Source organism: Hylobates moloch, unplaced genomic scaffold (genome assembly GCF_009828535.3).
Source record: "Hylobates moloch isolate HMO894 unplaced genomic scaffold, HMol_V3 SCAFFOLD_15, whole genome shotgun sequence".
In the NCBI taxonomy this organism is placed as follows: domain Eukaryota; kingdom Metazoa; phylum Chordata; class Mammalia; order Primates; family Hylobatidae; genus Hylobates; species Hylobates moloch.
In genome coordinates, this window is record NW_026652290.1 from 70583791 (window position 1) to 70600132 (window position 16342).

The 16342-nt window shown below is 40.3% G+C and overlaps 1 protein-coding gene across 1 annotated transcript in view; it reads right to left on the reverse strand.

The window, feature by feature from the left end:
• Nucleotides 1-15173, reverse strand: part of CUNH2orf73 (chromosome unknown C2orf73 homolog) — a 29504-nt gene extending 14331 nt beyond the window's left edge. Inside the window, exons 1-3 of the mRNA XM_032177922.2 lie at nucleotides 15056-15173; nucleotides 11041-11248; nucleotides 1887-2040 (exon numbers count right to left, since the gene is read on the reverse strand). Of these exons, the coding sequence (XP_032033813.1) occupies nucleotides 1887-2040; nucleotides 11041-11248; nucleotides 15056-15081 (388 nt within the window). The 5' untranslated portion in view covers nucleotides 15082-15173. The remainder of the gene's footprint in view (nucleotides 1-1886; nucleotides 2041-11040; nucleotides 11249-15055) is intronic.
• Between the last annotated feature and the right edge of the window lie 1169 nt (nucleotides 15174-16342).

Sequence of the window (16342 nt, forward strand, 5' to 3'; positions counted from 1 at the left end):
AATGCATTTTATGTAGGGAAACTTTGTTATTATTTTAGAGATTGTGTAGAGTACTATACAGTACTAGTTATGAGTATACGTACTGGAGTCAGGCTAGCTGGGTGCAAATGCCAACTATTCACTCTAGCCTGGGGCACGTTATTTCGACTCCATGCTTGCTTTCAAAGGAGTTTAGAACATGCTACTCTAAAATGCCACTCTGGCATATTGACTATATTGAGTTAAAGGCACTTGAAAAACAGCAGATGCAAGAAAACAGTTTGACCTTCCTTCTCTTTCTCAAAAGCAGGAGATGAAATTCCTATGTAAAAGATATCCTATACTAGAAGGAAAGCATCATTCTTACCAAGCGCAGGAATTTGAGGTGAGGGGAAATCTAGACAAGGAAACCTTGTTAAACTCTCCCTTATCTTTCTAGTCATCTCTACCCAATTACCCTAGCCCAAACTCCTTTGCCTTGTCCCATTTTTACAATGTACTACTCTTTGTCTGATTTAGTATATGTGTTCTTTCTGTGTCTTCGGGTCTTCATTTCCTTACGAAGGCTCCCCTGCTATGTAAAACGTGTATTAAATAAATTTTTATGCTTTTCTCCTGTTGATCTTTGTGTCAATTTAATTCTCAAGCCCAGCCAAAAACACTGAAAGGGTAGAGGTAAAATTTTGCCTCCCTACACTTTCTTATCTGAAAAATAAGAATATTAATAATATTACTGCACTATTATATTGCATAGAGTTCATGTGGGAATTAAATGAGTTAATATTTAGAAAGTTCCATAAAGTGCCTGGCAAATAGTATGTGCTCAATAAATGTTATGTTTTGCTAATTATCTACCTTCATTTTTACTCTTCTCTTTTCTGGAGCTCCAGAAAAGTTGGATTTCCCAAACAGATCTTCTGTTTTGCTTTCCTTCTCATTTTCCAAGCTTTTGTTGTGTTGTTTTATGCTGTGTGATATTTCCCTGCCTTTATCTTCCAAATCTTTTTTTTTTAAAATGTCATAATTCTAACCTTTGGTTGTCCATTCATAAGAAGGGGACGGGGGGATCAGCTTGATTTACCGAAATAACTGGTGTGGTAATTGACATCTGGCTAAGACACTGGGCTCTAGTAGTCTTAATGTTGGGAGAGGGTGGAGTGCTCATGACTGGAGCCTTTATTTAAGGGACAGGCTTTGAAGTAACTCTCTGACTCCCTCCTAGCTGCTTTTCATTTTTGCCTTCCACTATGTCTGCTGGCTCGGCATGTAGCTCAGTCAGGGCTTTGGCCAGGCAGATTGTCTCTTCTTTGCTGCATCTCCTTCTAGATATTGCTGCTTTATTCTCTTTTATCTATCAATAGGCTTCTAGTCTTTGCTACATTCCAGAAAGTTCTTCCTTCTATTCTCTTCACCCTTAAGAGTTTATTGCTTTGCTACTATTTATAGTAATAGGGTCTTGGAAGGCAGGGAATTTAGATATGTGTGCTCAGTCTACTATACTGAACCAGAAGTGGAAACTTTATTATCTTTCTAAAGGACAGGTCATTGTTACAGATTATCTAATAGCCCCCTTCATCAACTACCTTCCTTGAAGTGACAGTAGTTATAACTATGAAAATGTGGTGGCAACAACAATGAGCAGAATGCTACTAAGTTTCTGACTTTGAGGCTGGTGTTATTAATGATCAGTACAATTTTCAGTATGTCATATTAACTGTGTTTGGAGACAAACTGTCCACTAGGAAGAAATAACAAATTTCCCAAGCGCTATATTTGCTGTGTGTGTATTTTCAACTTCTGTAGAGAAGTAATTATTTTCAGGAGGTATCAGGACATCTAATACATCTTAGTTTTGGTAGCAATAATTTGAGATAACAAAAAAGGTTTTTACCACTGCAAAACCTTACCTATTCCACAAGAAGTCTTTTGCGTCTTGCTGTGTTTGACTGGCAAAACCAGTGGACACGTTGGTTTTTGGAAGTCACTCCTCTGGGTGCTCTTAGAGTCATAAGGTGGTAGGAAGACAGGTTCCAGTGCTTTACCATGTGACCACCAGTCACCCTTTATACAAAATAATTGGAAACACAATATTGGATACTGTAGGGCATTTTCATGTATTGCTTGATGTCTATGGATATTCAGTAATTCAATTTAACAAGTTAGTGGATATCCCAGTACTAATGTGGAGTTCTGAAATCTAGAAATATCTTTTCACAAAAAATGTATTTCTTTGAAGGCACCGAAAAATGAGTTGTCATATATTTTTAGCTAAAATACAGCTACTGAATTCTTAAGCTACCTTCCTTCTATCAACAAATGAAATGGTAAAAATCAGCAAAATAGCTGTATTTGTTTTATACTATGATTTTATTATATATGTACACGTGTATGTATAAAATATTTAATTAAAAAAATTATGTTCTAAACTTTTCATTATGACAATACAAATAATGTATTATCATCTAAAAATGGTGGTTTTCAGAGGTTTTAGTCCCTAGCCTGCACCATGAAATACATTTTATGTCATACAAGAGCACACAATGCTACACATACATAAAACTGAAACAAAAGTTTCACAAAATACTTATTCTTACTATATGCAGTGTGCTTAGCTATTTTTCTCTTCTATTTATTGCTTTCCTATTTCATTTCACATTGCTGACTGCAACTCATTGATTTGTAATTCACTAATGACTCAGTTTGATAAACTTTGTTCTAAGGGGAAATCTCTCTAATGTTACTGAATTTTGGTACTAAAACCTAAGTACACAAGAAAGGGAAAACTGAGATTCTTCATTAGCATGTATGACCATTTGATTTCTTGGAAGTTGAGAGAGTAGAGAGGGGAACTGTTACTCAACTTAATTCTGACCAAATTTTTTTTTTTTTTTTTTTTGAGACGGAGTCTCGCTCTGTCGCCCAGGCTGGAGTGCAGTGGCGCAATCTCGGCTCACTGCAAGCTCCGCCTCCCGGGTTCACGCCATTCTCCTGCCTCAGCCTCTCCGAGTAGCTGGGACTACAGGCGCCCGCCACCACGCCCGGCTAATTTTTTGTATTTTTAGTAGAAACGGGGTTTCACCGTGGTCTCGATCTCCTGACCTCGTGATCCGCCCGCCTCGGCCTCCCAAAGTGCTGGGATTACAAGCGTGAGCCACCGCGCCGGGCCTGACCAAATATTTTAAAACTGATTGATTAGGTGGTGGTAAGAAAACGCTTGAGAAACCCTATGACACCTAAGAGTTCCTGGAATACAATTAGGGTAAGAAAGTAACTTTTGGTATAATCAAACACCTACCGTGGGCTATAAGGAAGTAAGTCTGCCTTTTGAAAATCAACTATGATTCCATAGCCAAAGACTTCTAAACTATGATTCAAGGGGGATAAATATGCAATTCTAATAGATAAAATACTGACAATACAATTGAGGCTACATTGATGCAAAAAGGGAGATGTTTCTTTAAAAAAAAAAACAACCTGTGTGGCTGCTTAGGGAGTCAGCTCTCAAATGAGCTTAGTTTCTAAAAAGACAGGCATATATAAAAGACATATACAACATTAGATTTAAAAATTAATTAATGGAGTCAGCTTGTCAGAAGATTGTCAAGAAACTTAGAAGTAGAAGAAATTTATAAATTTATGAAGTTTTATAAATTGATAATTTATACAATTGTCAAAGGCAGCAAAAATAACGTTTTCTAGAAAAAATTGTTCATAGCTGAGTGAAATCCTACAGCCCCCAAAAAGGATATCTTTTGTGTTCTGGCTAACAGTTTGGAGAGAAGAATGCTGTTCAGGAAAGTAAGAACTACTCAACTTGAGGTTGTTAAGGAAAATTACAGTTAACTTGAAAAAGATGGGATGAACACGTACCAAAGAACTAAGCCCCGAAGAGCTGATGAGACAGTTGGACTTCACTTTGTCACTTTATAAGAGTGCCAGTTTTTAGGCCAATGACAAATTGTAAGCAGGAGTAATGGAATAATTGGTAATTGTAACTGGGGTAATTTATGCAGAGATGACAGAAATTTAGGAACTAGGGGATTTTGGAGAATAGATTGGCTAATGCTTCATTTTTCAGAATGGGCTAAAAGGTGAATTTTAAAAATTAAGTCTACTTGATGTAGATCCTAGGAAAATTCTAGAACAGATTACTAAACAGATGGTTTCTTCTCACTATCTGGCTGAAAATAGTCACATCTTACTGTTGTCAGAGCGCCTGCTTCTGGCAGCTCTTCTCCACTCCACTTCACAATTATAATAGTGCTTATTATGCCCCAAGGTCTAGGATTTATAGGTCTTGTCTTAGGCTCATCACAATTCTATGAGGCAGGCACACCCACTTTACAGATGACAAAACTGCCAGGAGATGAAGTAACTTCCCCAAGGTATATCACTAGCAGACTGCTGCACTGCCACAATTCAAACCCCAACCTCTTTGTGCACACCTCTAAATTCTGTGCTGCACTGCTGTGTCAAACCTGCTGTGGAATGTAAAACCAGCTAAGCACAAACCAAATGAAATTATTTAAGAAGTGAAAATAGAGGCTGTAAGTGCACGTCTTACTCTGTTTTGTGCTGCTGTAACAGAATACTTTAGACTGGGTAATTTATAAGGATCAGAAATTTACCGGCTCACAGTTCTGGAGGCTGGGAAGTCCAAGATCAAGGCACTGGCAGGTTTGGTAATTATGATTCTAAGTTGGCACCTTGAACACTGCATCCTCACACAGTGGAAGGCAGAAGAGCAAAAAGAGGGCAAGAGGGGACAAAACTTGGCCTTTTATAGTGGCATTCATTTCACTCATGAGGGTGGAGCTTTCATGACCTAATCACCCCTTAAGGGTCCCACCTTTTAATACAGTTACAATGGAAATTACATTTCAACGTGAGTTTGGAGGGGACAAACATTCAAACCATAGCAGTAAATATCCTGAGAAAGTTCTTCTATAAGATTGTAAAGCATACACAAACACTTCATATCATCTACTTTTGTTGATCAAAAACTTATTTTGCTAATACCCAAGTTACTGGAAAAATGACTCTGGGATAAGCGAAGCACTAGGAAATGACTGATGGACTTTAATTATTATTATTTTTTTGAGACAGGGTCTCACTCCGTCACCCAAGCTGGAGCGTAGTGGTGCGATTACAACTCACTGCAGCCTCAAACTCCCGGACTCAGGTGATCCTCCCACGTTAGCCTCCTGAGTAGCAGGGACTATAGGCATGAGCCACCATGCCTGGCTATAATATTTTCTTAAAAGCGTAATGCAAAGCTAGCCTTAAAGCAGAGAGATAATTTCATCTTTTGAGCAAACTTCTTTTAAACTGAGAATTTTGCCAAAGTAGTCTTTGTTTCACAAATATAAAGGAAATAGAGAACAGTTTTTCCTAAAATGTGATTGGTGACTTTAAGGCTCTGCAGTTTGTGAAAGTGTTCTGGTGAGTGTTATAAATTGGATGCATCTTCACTTTAGCTGAGTGAAACTTTAGCATAAGTGAACTTTCACTTTAGCATAAGTGAAATCTTACAGTCCAAAAAAAAGGTTATCTTTTGTGTTTCTGGATAGTCTTCCTTATGCCTAAAAAGTTTGGTTTGTTCCTGGAAGAGTGAAAGTGCTTATGTGCCCATGCAACATGTGCGTGCCTTTTTGGCCCAAGCATTTACTCATAAAAGATTACGAGATTAAGGAAAGAGATATATGGAGGCTCGTCTTTATCTTTATATCATACTGAAGGGAAAGACTAACAAAAAATTTACTGTTCTGTGTACCATCACTTACATTGGATCGTGGGGGGTTAACACAGTTATTTATGACAAAATAAGCTGGGAAGTTACCTAGCGTGATGGCTTTGTCCAGGCTCTGGGGAACAGACCATATCTTGCAGACTGTAGAGGGGGTTTTGCCTAACTCAAACTTTGGACCCAGAGAGGAGTTATCCCTACCAGTCTAAGGCCTGTCTTCTTTCCTGCCCCAGGATGATAGTCACTGGGCTCCATGGTGAGGAGTTGCCTGGAGATTCCGGATGACGGGGCTCCTTCTAACCTGCAGCTCTGGGAAGGCCAATGGCTGTTGCGCTGTGGGTCCCTTAGTCACATTTGGAGGCCAGTGTAAGGCAGTTTCTATGTTATACTCCTAGTATCCCTAAGCTCTCAGAGATGTTTTAGTAAAGATGACCTATTTTCCATTCTTTGAGAAATTAAGGGAGAATCCTCAGACGAGAAGTAGTAAAAAGCAAGTGAAGTATCCTAGAGAAACCAGTTAAGTGAATGCAAGAGGTCGTAAGCCAAGCTCCACAGCCACAATGGCCTAGTCAAGATGGCTGGTGGTGGTCATCTGTGGACATAAAATCATACTTTGTGGATTCCCAAGGAAATATGGCCTTTTGACAAAACCTACACATAAACAATCGCATTTTGTTGGTAGAGCTCAGTGGCTTTAAAAAAATTGAAGTGCTATCGCAAACACTAGGGCAGCTAAGGTCACATTGGTTACACTGTACCTAAATTCATCTCTATTTTGCTATAGATGCTATGAGTGCTTAAAAAAATCTGTTTTTAAGCAGTTCATAATGCACCCCCCCATAAAAAAATTCCAAAATTGTGTTCTGTTGAACACTAGTTCTCCAGCATATTAATAGGTGTTATACAAAGGAGGTGTCCACAGTTAAATAACTCTGGAAAATAGTGAGAAAAGCAAAGTTAAATAAGTTTATCACACAAGATTTCTCAGAACCTTTATATACCAATGTGAATTGTGAAGCTCTGAGAAAGGTTTATAAAAGTACAGCTTTTCCAAAACATATTTGACTTTGCAAATTTATTTTGTTAAGCATGTAGGCAAGGATCAGTGCTCTGAAAAATAAACTTTTGAAAATAGCAACCTAGTATAATCTCTTTTAAAGTACCAATATTTAAAAATATTTTTATTTTATTTTATTTTATTTTTTCTTGAGACGGAGTCTCGTTCTGTTGCCCAGGCTGGAGTCCAGTGGCATGATCTTGGCTCACCGCAACCTCTGCCTGCCAGGTTCAAGCAAGTCTCCTGCCTCAGCCTCCCAAATAGCTAGGACTACAGGCACGCACGACCATGCCCAGCTAATTTTTTGTATTTTTAGTAGAGATCGGGGGTTCTCACCATGTCGGCCAGGCTGGTCTCGAACTCCTGACCTCATGATCTGCCCACCTCAGCCTCCCAAAGTGCTGGGATAGCAGGCATGAGCCACCGCACCCAGCCAAAAATATAAGACAATCAAACCAGTTTTCTTTGGAAGTGACTGAGCTAAAACAACTTCTTACTTTTTCTAGCATCCCCAATTTTATGTTCCTAGGTGGAAATGTAAGAAATCTTAAAAATCTTGTAAATAAAACCAACGAATCTCGTGTTGCATCCTAAAGATATTATCTTAGCAAAACACATAAAACAACAGGTGTCATTTAAAATATTTAGGCAAGTTTATTTTCTTTACTCTTATTATAAAGACAGCATTACTGTCAACCAGTTTTTTTCTTAACCAAGCTAACCTTTAAAAAGAAACCTGTCATCTTAAAGGAACAGTTTACAAATATGTGAAATATACATTATTATTCCTTGGATAGTTAGAAATGAGTACATTGAAGTTCATTGTTTTTGTTTTTTACTTTATTATTTTAAAATTTGTCTTTAGAGATGGGGTCTTGCTGTGTTGCTCAGGCTGGAGCACAGTGGCATGATCATTGCTCACTGCAGCCTTGAACTCCTGAGCTCAAGCCATCCTCCTGCCTCAGCCTCCTAAGTAGCTGGGACTACGGAGGCTTGCCACCACACCTGGCTATTTATTTATTTATTTTTGTAGAGCTTAGTCTCACTATGTTGCCCAGGCAGCTTTCAAGCTCCTGGGCTCAAGTTACCCTCCTGCCTCGGCCTTCCAAAGTGTTGGGATTACTGGTATGAGCCACTGTGCCCAGCCAATTTTATTTCTTTTTGAGCAGGGTCTCACTCTGTCACCCAGGCTGGAGTGCAATGGCATGAACATTGCTCACTGCAGCCTTGACCTCCCAGGTGCAAGCAATCTTCCTGCCTCAGCCTCTCAAGTAGCTGGGACCACAGGCGTACACCACTACACCCAGCTCTTTTATTTTTATTTTTTTGTATAAATGGGGTCTCACCATGTTGCCCAGGCTATGTTTTAAAAATATACACACTCCCTTCCTGCCACACCCAAATCAGACATGCTTGTAACTCAGTGATGTATCTTCAGTCTTTCTCTGTAACTCTCCTCATTCATATTCACTGACAGCTTCCCTTATCTGAGCTCTTATTTCATCTCAAACTCACTTTCACCATCTCTTAAAGGTCCAGCACTAATAATGATTCTGCTACTACTCTGTCATCTAGTCTTGATGATAGCAGCTCTTAACACCTTTGTTCACTTTTTTTCCAACATACCTATAGAGTAGGAGTAAGAGAAAATTAGTTGGGATTAAGTTTTTAAACTTTTATGTTTCATATTTCTATTCTCAAACCAGCTTCTTTTTCTTAGTATTGCCAATGTAAGGATGAGTTCAGTGAACAGTTTTAAATTCAGCCCTGAACTAGAGCTCAGAGTCATTCATGAGCCTTTTAAGAAATGTAAGAACTTCACTAATCTGGATTTTGGTACCAAATTAATTTCCCCAGTGTAGGTCTGGTCTAACAATAACAATTGATTTCTTTCTGAAATAATTGGTACGAGAGCATAAGCAAGTGTACAAAATGAAGTACCCTCAATATGGCCCTTAAAGGGGTTTAGTTCACGAAATCAAAGAACATTTAACCACAGGAATTCCTGCCCCAAGAAGATCTCACATTCACAGTCATGGTGTGCCGTCTATGACAAGAACAGATGTTATCAGTACGAAGAGAGCTCACAAAAAGCAATCTCCATCTAAATGTTAAATCACTATACCTAACACACAGAGAGATGAGGAAAGAAGTGGAGTAGGAGGAGGCTGACGTTGGCACAGTGGCCTGAGACCATTTAGATGGTACACATTTCCTTTTCCAAATATGCTGGAAAAAACCTACATGAGAAATTATTACCTTTGCTGTGACATATTTTGAATCCCATCTGTTGAACACTTGCCTAGCTCAGCACTGTACTAGGTCTTCTCTCATAGAATCCTGCTTTCAGCTGCAAATGAGTCCCCATCACTGTGCAGAGAGCAGTAGACTAGGATTCTGCTGCTACTAAGAGCTAATGTTTAGTGAGTGCTTCCTTTGTGCATTATGAATGCTCTTCTGCCAGGTTCCTACATGCTCACTCCCTCACTCTCCCTCAGGTCTTCACTCAGATGTCACTCTGTGAAGCCTTCTCTGACCACCAATTTAAAATTGCAGCTCTGCCTGCGGCATTCCTTATCCTGCCTTGCATGCCGCCCTTACTACCATGTAACATTCCAATACAGCTTACTTGTTTGATCTATTCCCTCACTAAAATGTAAGCTATGTAAGGACAGGATTTTTTCCCCCATTTACTTTGTTCACTGCTGTATCTCTAGTGTCTAGAACAGTAACTGAGAAAAATATTTTAATTCTCATAAAAACCCTATGAGAGGGACAGTTACTATCCTTATATAAATAAGGAAATTGAAGCTTGGCGTGACTTGCCCAAAGTCACATGGCAAGTGTGTAGCAGCAACAAAATGGAATGAACTAGTGACATGCTGCAGCAACATGGACAAATCCCAGATGCTTTATTCTGAAAGACTGGTTCAATAAGCTACATACTGTGTAATTCCATTAACATGACTTTCTGGAAAGGGCAAAACTATGGAAAACAGATCAGTGGCTGTTGGAGTAGAGGAAGGGGATGACCACAAAAGGGCATAGGGGAACTTTTGAGGGTGATAGAAATGATTCATAGCTTGATTGTGATGGAGTAACATGACTACACCTTTGCCAAAATTCAGAGAATTATACATTACAAGGGTAACTAATGTACTGCGTAAGCGTAGGTAGAATAATGCTCCCTCTCTCTGTCCCTAAAGATGTTCATGATTTAAGCCCCAAATCTGTGAATGTTACCTTGCATAGCAAAGGGACTTTGCAGATGCGATTAAGGTTCTTGAGATGGGGAGATTATCTTGAATTATCTGGGTGGGTGCAATCTAATCACAAGGGTCCTTAGAGAGTCAGGAGAGTGGGTCAGAGAAAGATTTGAAGACGCTGTGTTGCTGGCTTCAAAGAAAAAGGCGCCATAAACCAAGGAACGTAGGCAGTCTCTAGAAGCTGGGAAAGGCAAGGAAACTGATCCACCCTTAGAGCCTACAGAAAGAACTAGGCCTGGCAACAGCCAGTGAGACGGATTTTGGACTTCTAAGCTAGATAATAAATATGTGCTGCTTTAAACCAGCTTTCAAGTTTGTGAAAATTTGTAACATCAGCAATAGGAAACTAATACAATAAATTGTACCGCAACAAACCTGACTTTATAAAAAAGATAATGGAATATTTTTAGCATGGGATAGTCAATGAAGTGTGGTTTGGCTAAACCAACAGCCCTGGGTCAGAAATATGACTGTGACATTTGCTTATTACTTAATCTCAGATATGTTAATTAACCTCAAAGGAATATGTGTTATTTGTAAACTATTTCCAGTAAGACTTCATAGAAATTGTTGTAGAGATTAAAGAATATAATTTATATAAAACAGCTCATTCCTAGAACTTCATATGCTTTCAATAAGTGATTATTATTTTACAGAAGGTATGTGAATTACTGAGTAACATGGGACATTTTTATATTAGAATATATATCATAAATACATGAAATTTCTGTAGTAACCCCAAAGCACTACTTTGTGGCAATAATCTGACCCAATCTAGGGAAACAATTACTTAGATTCCCTCCCTGTATCTGTATTGTTTATATGTAAAAGTCAGCTGCCAAAATAGTTTCAGGTTGCTGCTTTTAACTATTGGATTATGATAAGTACTACTCTGAGATGTGTCTCATCCTTTATAGTCTGTGACCCAATTATTCTGCAAAACAGCATCTGAATCTAAATCTCTATGTGTATACAATGAACATCTGTCCAACCTGTATTTCTGGCCCTTTTTTGGGATCTATGTAGGGAACTGGTTCATTGTATGTTCTTGCATTTGTGTTAATGAATTTAGCATAATATATACGTCCTCTTCCGACACGTGGTTTTGAATGTTGTATGCTTTTTCCAGGTTTTTTTTCGTGTGTAATTTCTTCATTTTCAGTTACATATGCTATAGCAGCATCCTCTATTTTATGCTGTCTGAAAAACATAAATAGTAAACCATTTACCCCAGTAAGCATTAAAACATTTAGCCAAATTATGTAAAATAAGATTTAAATATATTACAAACATCAGTCAAGACAATTTAGGCTGTATTAATAGCTATAAGGGTTTGTGCTATTAAAATTTGGGAGGCCATTTTCTAATTCTAAATCATATAAGCGATAAAGGGCTTTGTGTTAATAATGATTACTCATTATAATATACCAGTGCAGTGCACCAACTCTTATTTGCTTGGAGTAAAGAAAGAGTAGTGATTAGATTATGCTTCCATATCATGTTTGCAGTACTTACATGTGTGGATAAGTTACACGCAATAGTTAACTCATCTTCTTTAAAAGTTTTATTACCAAGAGAATGGCTTTATTCTCCCGTTTACCTAGTAAACAGCTATCTGGACAAGGATAAACCAACTAATTTTAAAAGTTTGTCTGGCAAACTTAAAGCTACCAAAGGAGCACCATTATTTATCTTTTCAAGAAAAGAACACTATGTGGCAGTCAAAATAAATCTCTTCATTTTTTGCCTCTAATAAGTACTCTCATAAATATGAAAATTACTAAAATAAAATATTTTAAAAATGTATAGGAAGAAACAGCTTATCAGATTTTTCTCCTTTCAAATAAGGAGAAATTGAAATTATAAAAGGCAGTATTTTTAAAATTCACATACTTGAAAAATAAAGAATGAAATACATGAATTTGAATACTTTTTACACAGAAGCTTTTAAAATCAAAGCTGTGATCCCACAGCAGGTGAGTCAATGAAACTCCAAATTCACAGAGAAAGCAGGTAGCACCATTTAACGTTATACACAGCCCTTAAAGTATAACATCTGCCTTCCTTCAAACGAATGCCAGGTCCATCTCTTCTACCACATCATTTTTCTTTTTTTCCTTTTTGAGACGGAGTCTTACTCTGTCCCAGGCAGGAGTGCAGTGGTGCAATTTCTGCTCACTGCAACCTCTGCCTCCCAGGTTCAAGTGATTCTCCTGCCTCAGCCTCCTGAGTAGCTGGGGTTACAGGCGCATGCACCACCACACCCGGCTAATTTTTGTGTTTTTTTTTAGTAGAGACGGGGTTTCGCTATGTTGGCCAGTGTGGTCTTTAACTCCTCACCTCAGGTGATCGGCCAGCCTCGGCCTCCCAAAGTGGTGGGATTACAGGCATGAACCGCTGTGCCTGGCCCACATCATTTTTCAATTAAAATCCTCAAGTAGTTTTCCATTCATTTACAATAAAATACTGCCTCCTAATTGCAGCTCTAAGGTCCTGTGTGACTTGCCCCAGTGAATCTCTTCGACCTCACTCAAGACCCTCCAACCAGACTGCCTTCTGTCAGTTCCAGGGACACATCAATCTCTTTTCCCTCACGGCAACTGCACATGCTGTTCCCTCTGCCTGGACAGCTCTTCCCCAACTCCCAGCACAGCTGGCTCAGGATATTTGGGTCTCAGCTTAAAACTATCTCCTCAGCAGCTTTTCCTAGATTTCCTTCCTCTACCACATGTATTCTCTATTTTAGTACTTTGTTCATTTCTTTTATTAACACCACAATTTTTTAGGTACCTAGTTTTTTGTTTACTTGTTTTTGGTAAGCACTACAAATATCCTTTACTAGTCAGTAAGTTCCATGAAGGTGTAGATTGTTGAATTCACCATGTGCCCAACATCAGGAAAAGTGTCCTGTTCATCCAAGGTAAATGGACTGCCATTATAATATTTACATTTCTGGTGAATCTGCTGGAGTTGTTTACTCCAGCTTTGTTTGAATACCCTCAACCACCTCTCCAGTACACATAAAGACAACATTCAGAATCCTTGGATTCTAGTTCCCTGCTTCCCCAAAATTACTTTCTGCAAAGGATTTGGAAAAACTGATTACTGGTAAAGTGTAAAAAACTTCTAAACCTTTTTCTATTACCTTTCCAGAGATACAATTATTTATTTAAAGGTAGAGTCTTTGGGGTCAATTAATTTATTATTGTAGACTCCTGGCATCAGTTTTTTCCACCTGTTTCTCATAGTTATCACCCAACAATATACACTTGTAGTGATCAAGTCCTTGAAGAAAAGGACTAGGGCTATTTGCTTATATAGTTAAGTTCATTTGATTAAGCACTTGTGGTATGAATGCCTGTGGGTTGATAAATAAGTGTGAAATATATGACTCTAGCAATCTCTTGCTAGAAGAAAAGCACAGATAAAAACACTGATGGGCTCTGAAGTGAGTCAGACAGGGACTGGAATCCCAGTTCTGCCATAGCTGAGCCTTTGTCTCATTTGCATGATAGAAACAATACCTATTGTAAGAGATATGAGAATAACATTGAATAATTCATTGTTTCAACAGATATTTATTGAGTTGCGTGCCAGGTGCTGTTGGAGGCACTGAGATGATAAAGCAGTGACAAAAACAAAAATTCCTGCCCTCATAGAGCTTACATTCTAATGGGGAAAGGCGGATGAAAAAGTAAATTACAGAGTCTGTTAAGTGCTAAGGACAATAATAAAACAGAGAATGGGAAAAGGGAGTGTATGTACGTGGGAGGTAGGTTTGCATTTTCAGGTAGGGTGGAGGCTGCATTGTGAAGGTGGCAATTGAAAAAAGAGGGGAGGAGGGAGCTAAGTGGATATTTGTGGGAAAAGCATTCTAGCAGAGTGAACTGTAACTGCCAAAGCTTCCCAGCAGAAGTGTAACCATCCTTAGCGCACTGCTTCTAAAAGTATGGGCATTGGAGTAGCAGCATTGGCATCAATTGTGACCTTGTTAGAAATACAAATTTATGGGGCCCATTTCCTTTATGCACCTAGTTTTTTGTTTACTTGTTTTTAGTAAGCACTGCAAACTCAGAATCTCTGGGGCTGGTTCCCAGGAACGTGTTTTAACCAGCTGTTTCGCTGATTCTTATGCACCTTCAAGTGTGAGAACCATTGTTCCAGGAAAAAAATACAGGCTTTGGAAGAAGGTATCCCTGGCTCCACATCATTCCTAACTAGCTGTATGTACTACCTTGATTAATAGTCTCAATTTAAGGTACATCAGAATCACCTGGATGCCTTGGTTGAAGCCAGATTATTGAGCCCCAGCCATAGAGTTTCTGATTCAGTGTGGGAAGTCCCCAAAATTTGCATTCCTAACAACCAGGTGCTGCTGATGCTGGTCTTTATCACTGCAGATGATAGCAGAAAGGCCTGTTTGCTGTAGCAGAGTCCTGTCAGAGGGAGGCAAGAAACGGGAAGGGGCGTGTTGTGTGAACTCTAAAGGCCACTGGAGGTGCCTTGGCTTTTACTCTACGATGTCCGATGGAGAACGGCGATGTAACCTGGGCTGTAAACGGACCGCTCTGACTGCTGTGTTGAGGAGGCTGCAGAGGGGTAAGGGAAAAGCAAAGCCACCAACTGGAGGGCTGTTGCAGCATCCTGGCAAGAGAAGCTGGTACTTGGGACTGGGTGGGGACAGTACTGAAAGTGATGAACAGTGGTAGATTCTGGATAATTTTAAAGGTAAAGCCTACAGAATCTGCTAATAATTGTTAGGAGGAGTGGATGACTTCAAGAATTTTACACCTGGTAATGTAAGTCAAGTCCCTGACACACAGTATGTGCTCAGTAAACGGTGCGTTTTAAAAATTATTGTTGTAACCGCTCAGCCAACTGGAAATCAGAGAAGCAAGGGGGCTGTCTGAGCTTGGCCTGGACTGTCCATGCTGGACCCCGGCCTTCCCCTGAAGGAGGGAAATAGTTTTTGGAAGGGGAAATAAGACACCCAACCCCAGCACTTACTGATGCTTATCTTCCTTTCCCTCCATGGGCCTCTACGGCACCAGGCAGCGAGGAGCCTCCTGGGAAGAACAGGGACGAAGCCCTGCCGGGAAAAGGGCACGCAAAGCGCGGCGACTGTGACTCGCGCGTTGCTAAGCGACGGGCGCTCGGCCTCGGAAAGGGGCGTGGGGGAGAGGGGGCACTCCTGGAGTGCGCAGGCGCAGTAAGCCGGGTTGGTGCTGGACTGTCGCTCACCGTGCGCGACTGCTCGGCGAAGAGGGCGAGGGTGCCTGGCCGGGTCTCTAGGTGTGTGGGCTCGACGCCCTGCGTTTGAACTTGCCCTTACCACTGTAGGGCTAGGACGGGTGTTTATCAGGGCTGATTTGGTCCTTGAGGATAGGGGAAGGGCTGTTTCCGGAGCTGTGGGGCAGCGCTGCTCGCGTCTCCGCCGCGCCCGCCCTACGGAGCCCCGCAGGTCGTCGCCAAGGCGCTGCCACGGCCGCCCAAGCTGGCTGCAAAAGTGCGGGCCGGCGGGAAGGATACTTGTTTTCCCTTTTATTGTTAAATACTGTGCGAGTCGTGATTCGTTGCTCCTGAGCTGCCTAGCCTTTACTCCGGAAAGCTTGGTTGTCACTGTTACCCACCATTTCTGAAAAAACCTTCCCCGGCTGGGCTGCCAGGATTAAAATAGAGCAAGGGAACACTCATCTCCTGCAAATGAGGCTCCCTGCGGTGTGTCATCTGTTGCAGCCTGAGCGGGGTTCAGAATAGGGTAGCTTAGGCAGCGGGTTGGGGCTTGTACGTGTAGCACTTACCCAAAAAGAGCAAGCTCCTGGGAAAAGCCGTTGCTGACTTGCATCCACCTTCTGGCCTGGAATTTCTTACTTCATTTCACCATTGCCTCCCAATTTCCACTACCAAAGCCAGAAGTCTTTGGCATCTGTCATAGTAACTCATGCATTTCCCTGGATAACGGAAAAAGAAAAGTCCAGAGTTGAATTCTGCCTTATATCAGGCTATGCATAGGCATATGTTTGGAATCCAGAGTCAGTGTTCGTGTGTATATTTACGTTCACCTTGGAGGGTGATGGGAGAGCAGAGGTTGGTCCTAGGACTCATTTTATGTATGTGACCTGAAATTCTATCAGGAAGAAGAATATATGTATAGATTTGACACCTAGTGACCTAAATACCTGAGTGTGGACTTTGAATGTGTGTGAATGTGCCATTGTGTGTGTGTGTGTGTGTTCGGTGAGTAAGGAGTGGATGAGTAAATAAATAGGGGGCAAGTGGGTTGAAAACCAGAAA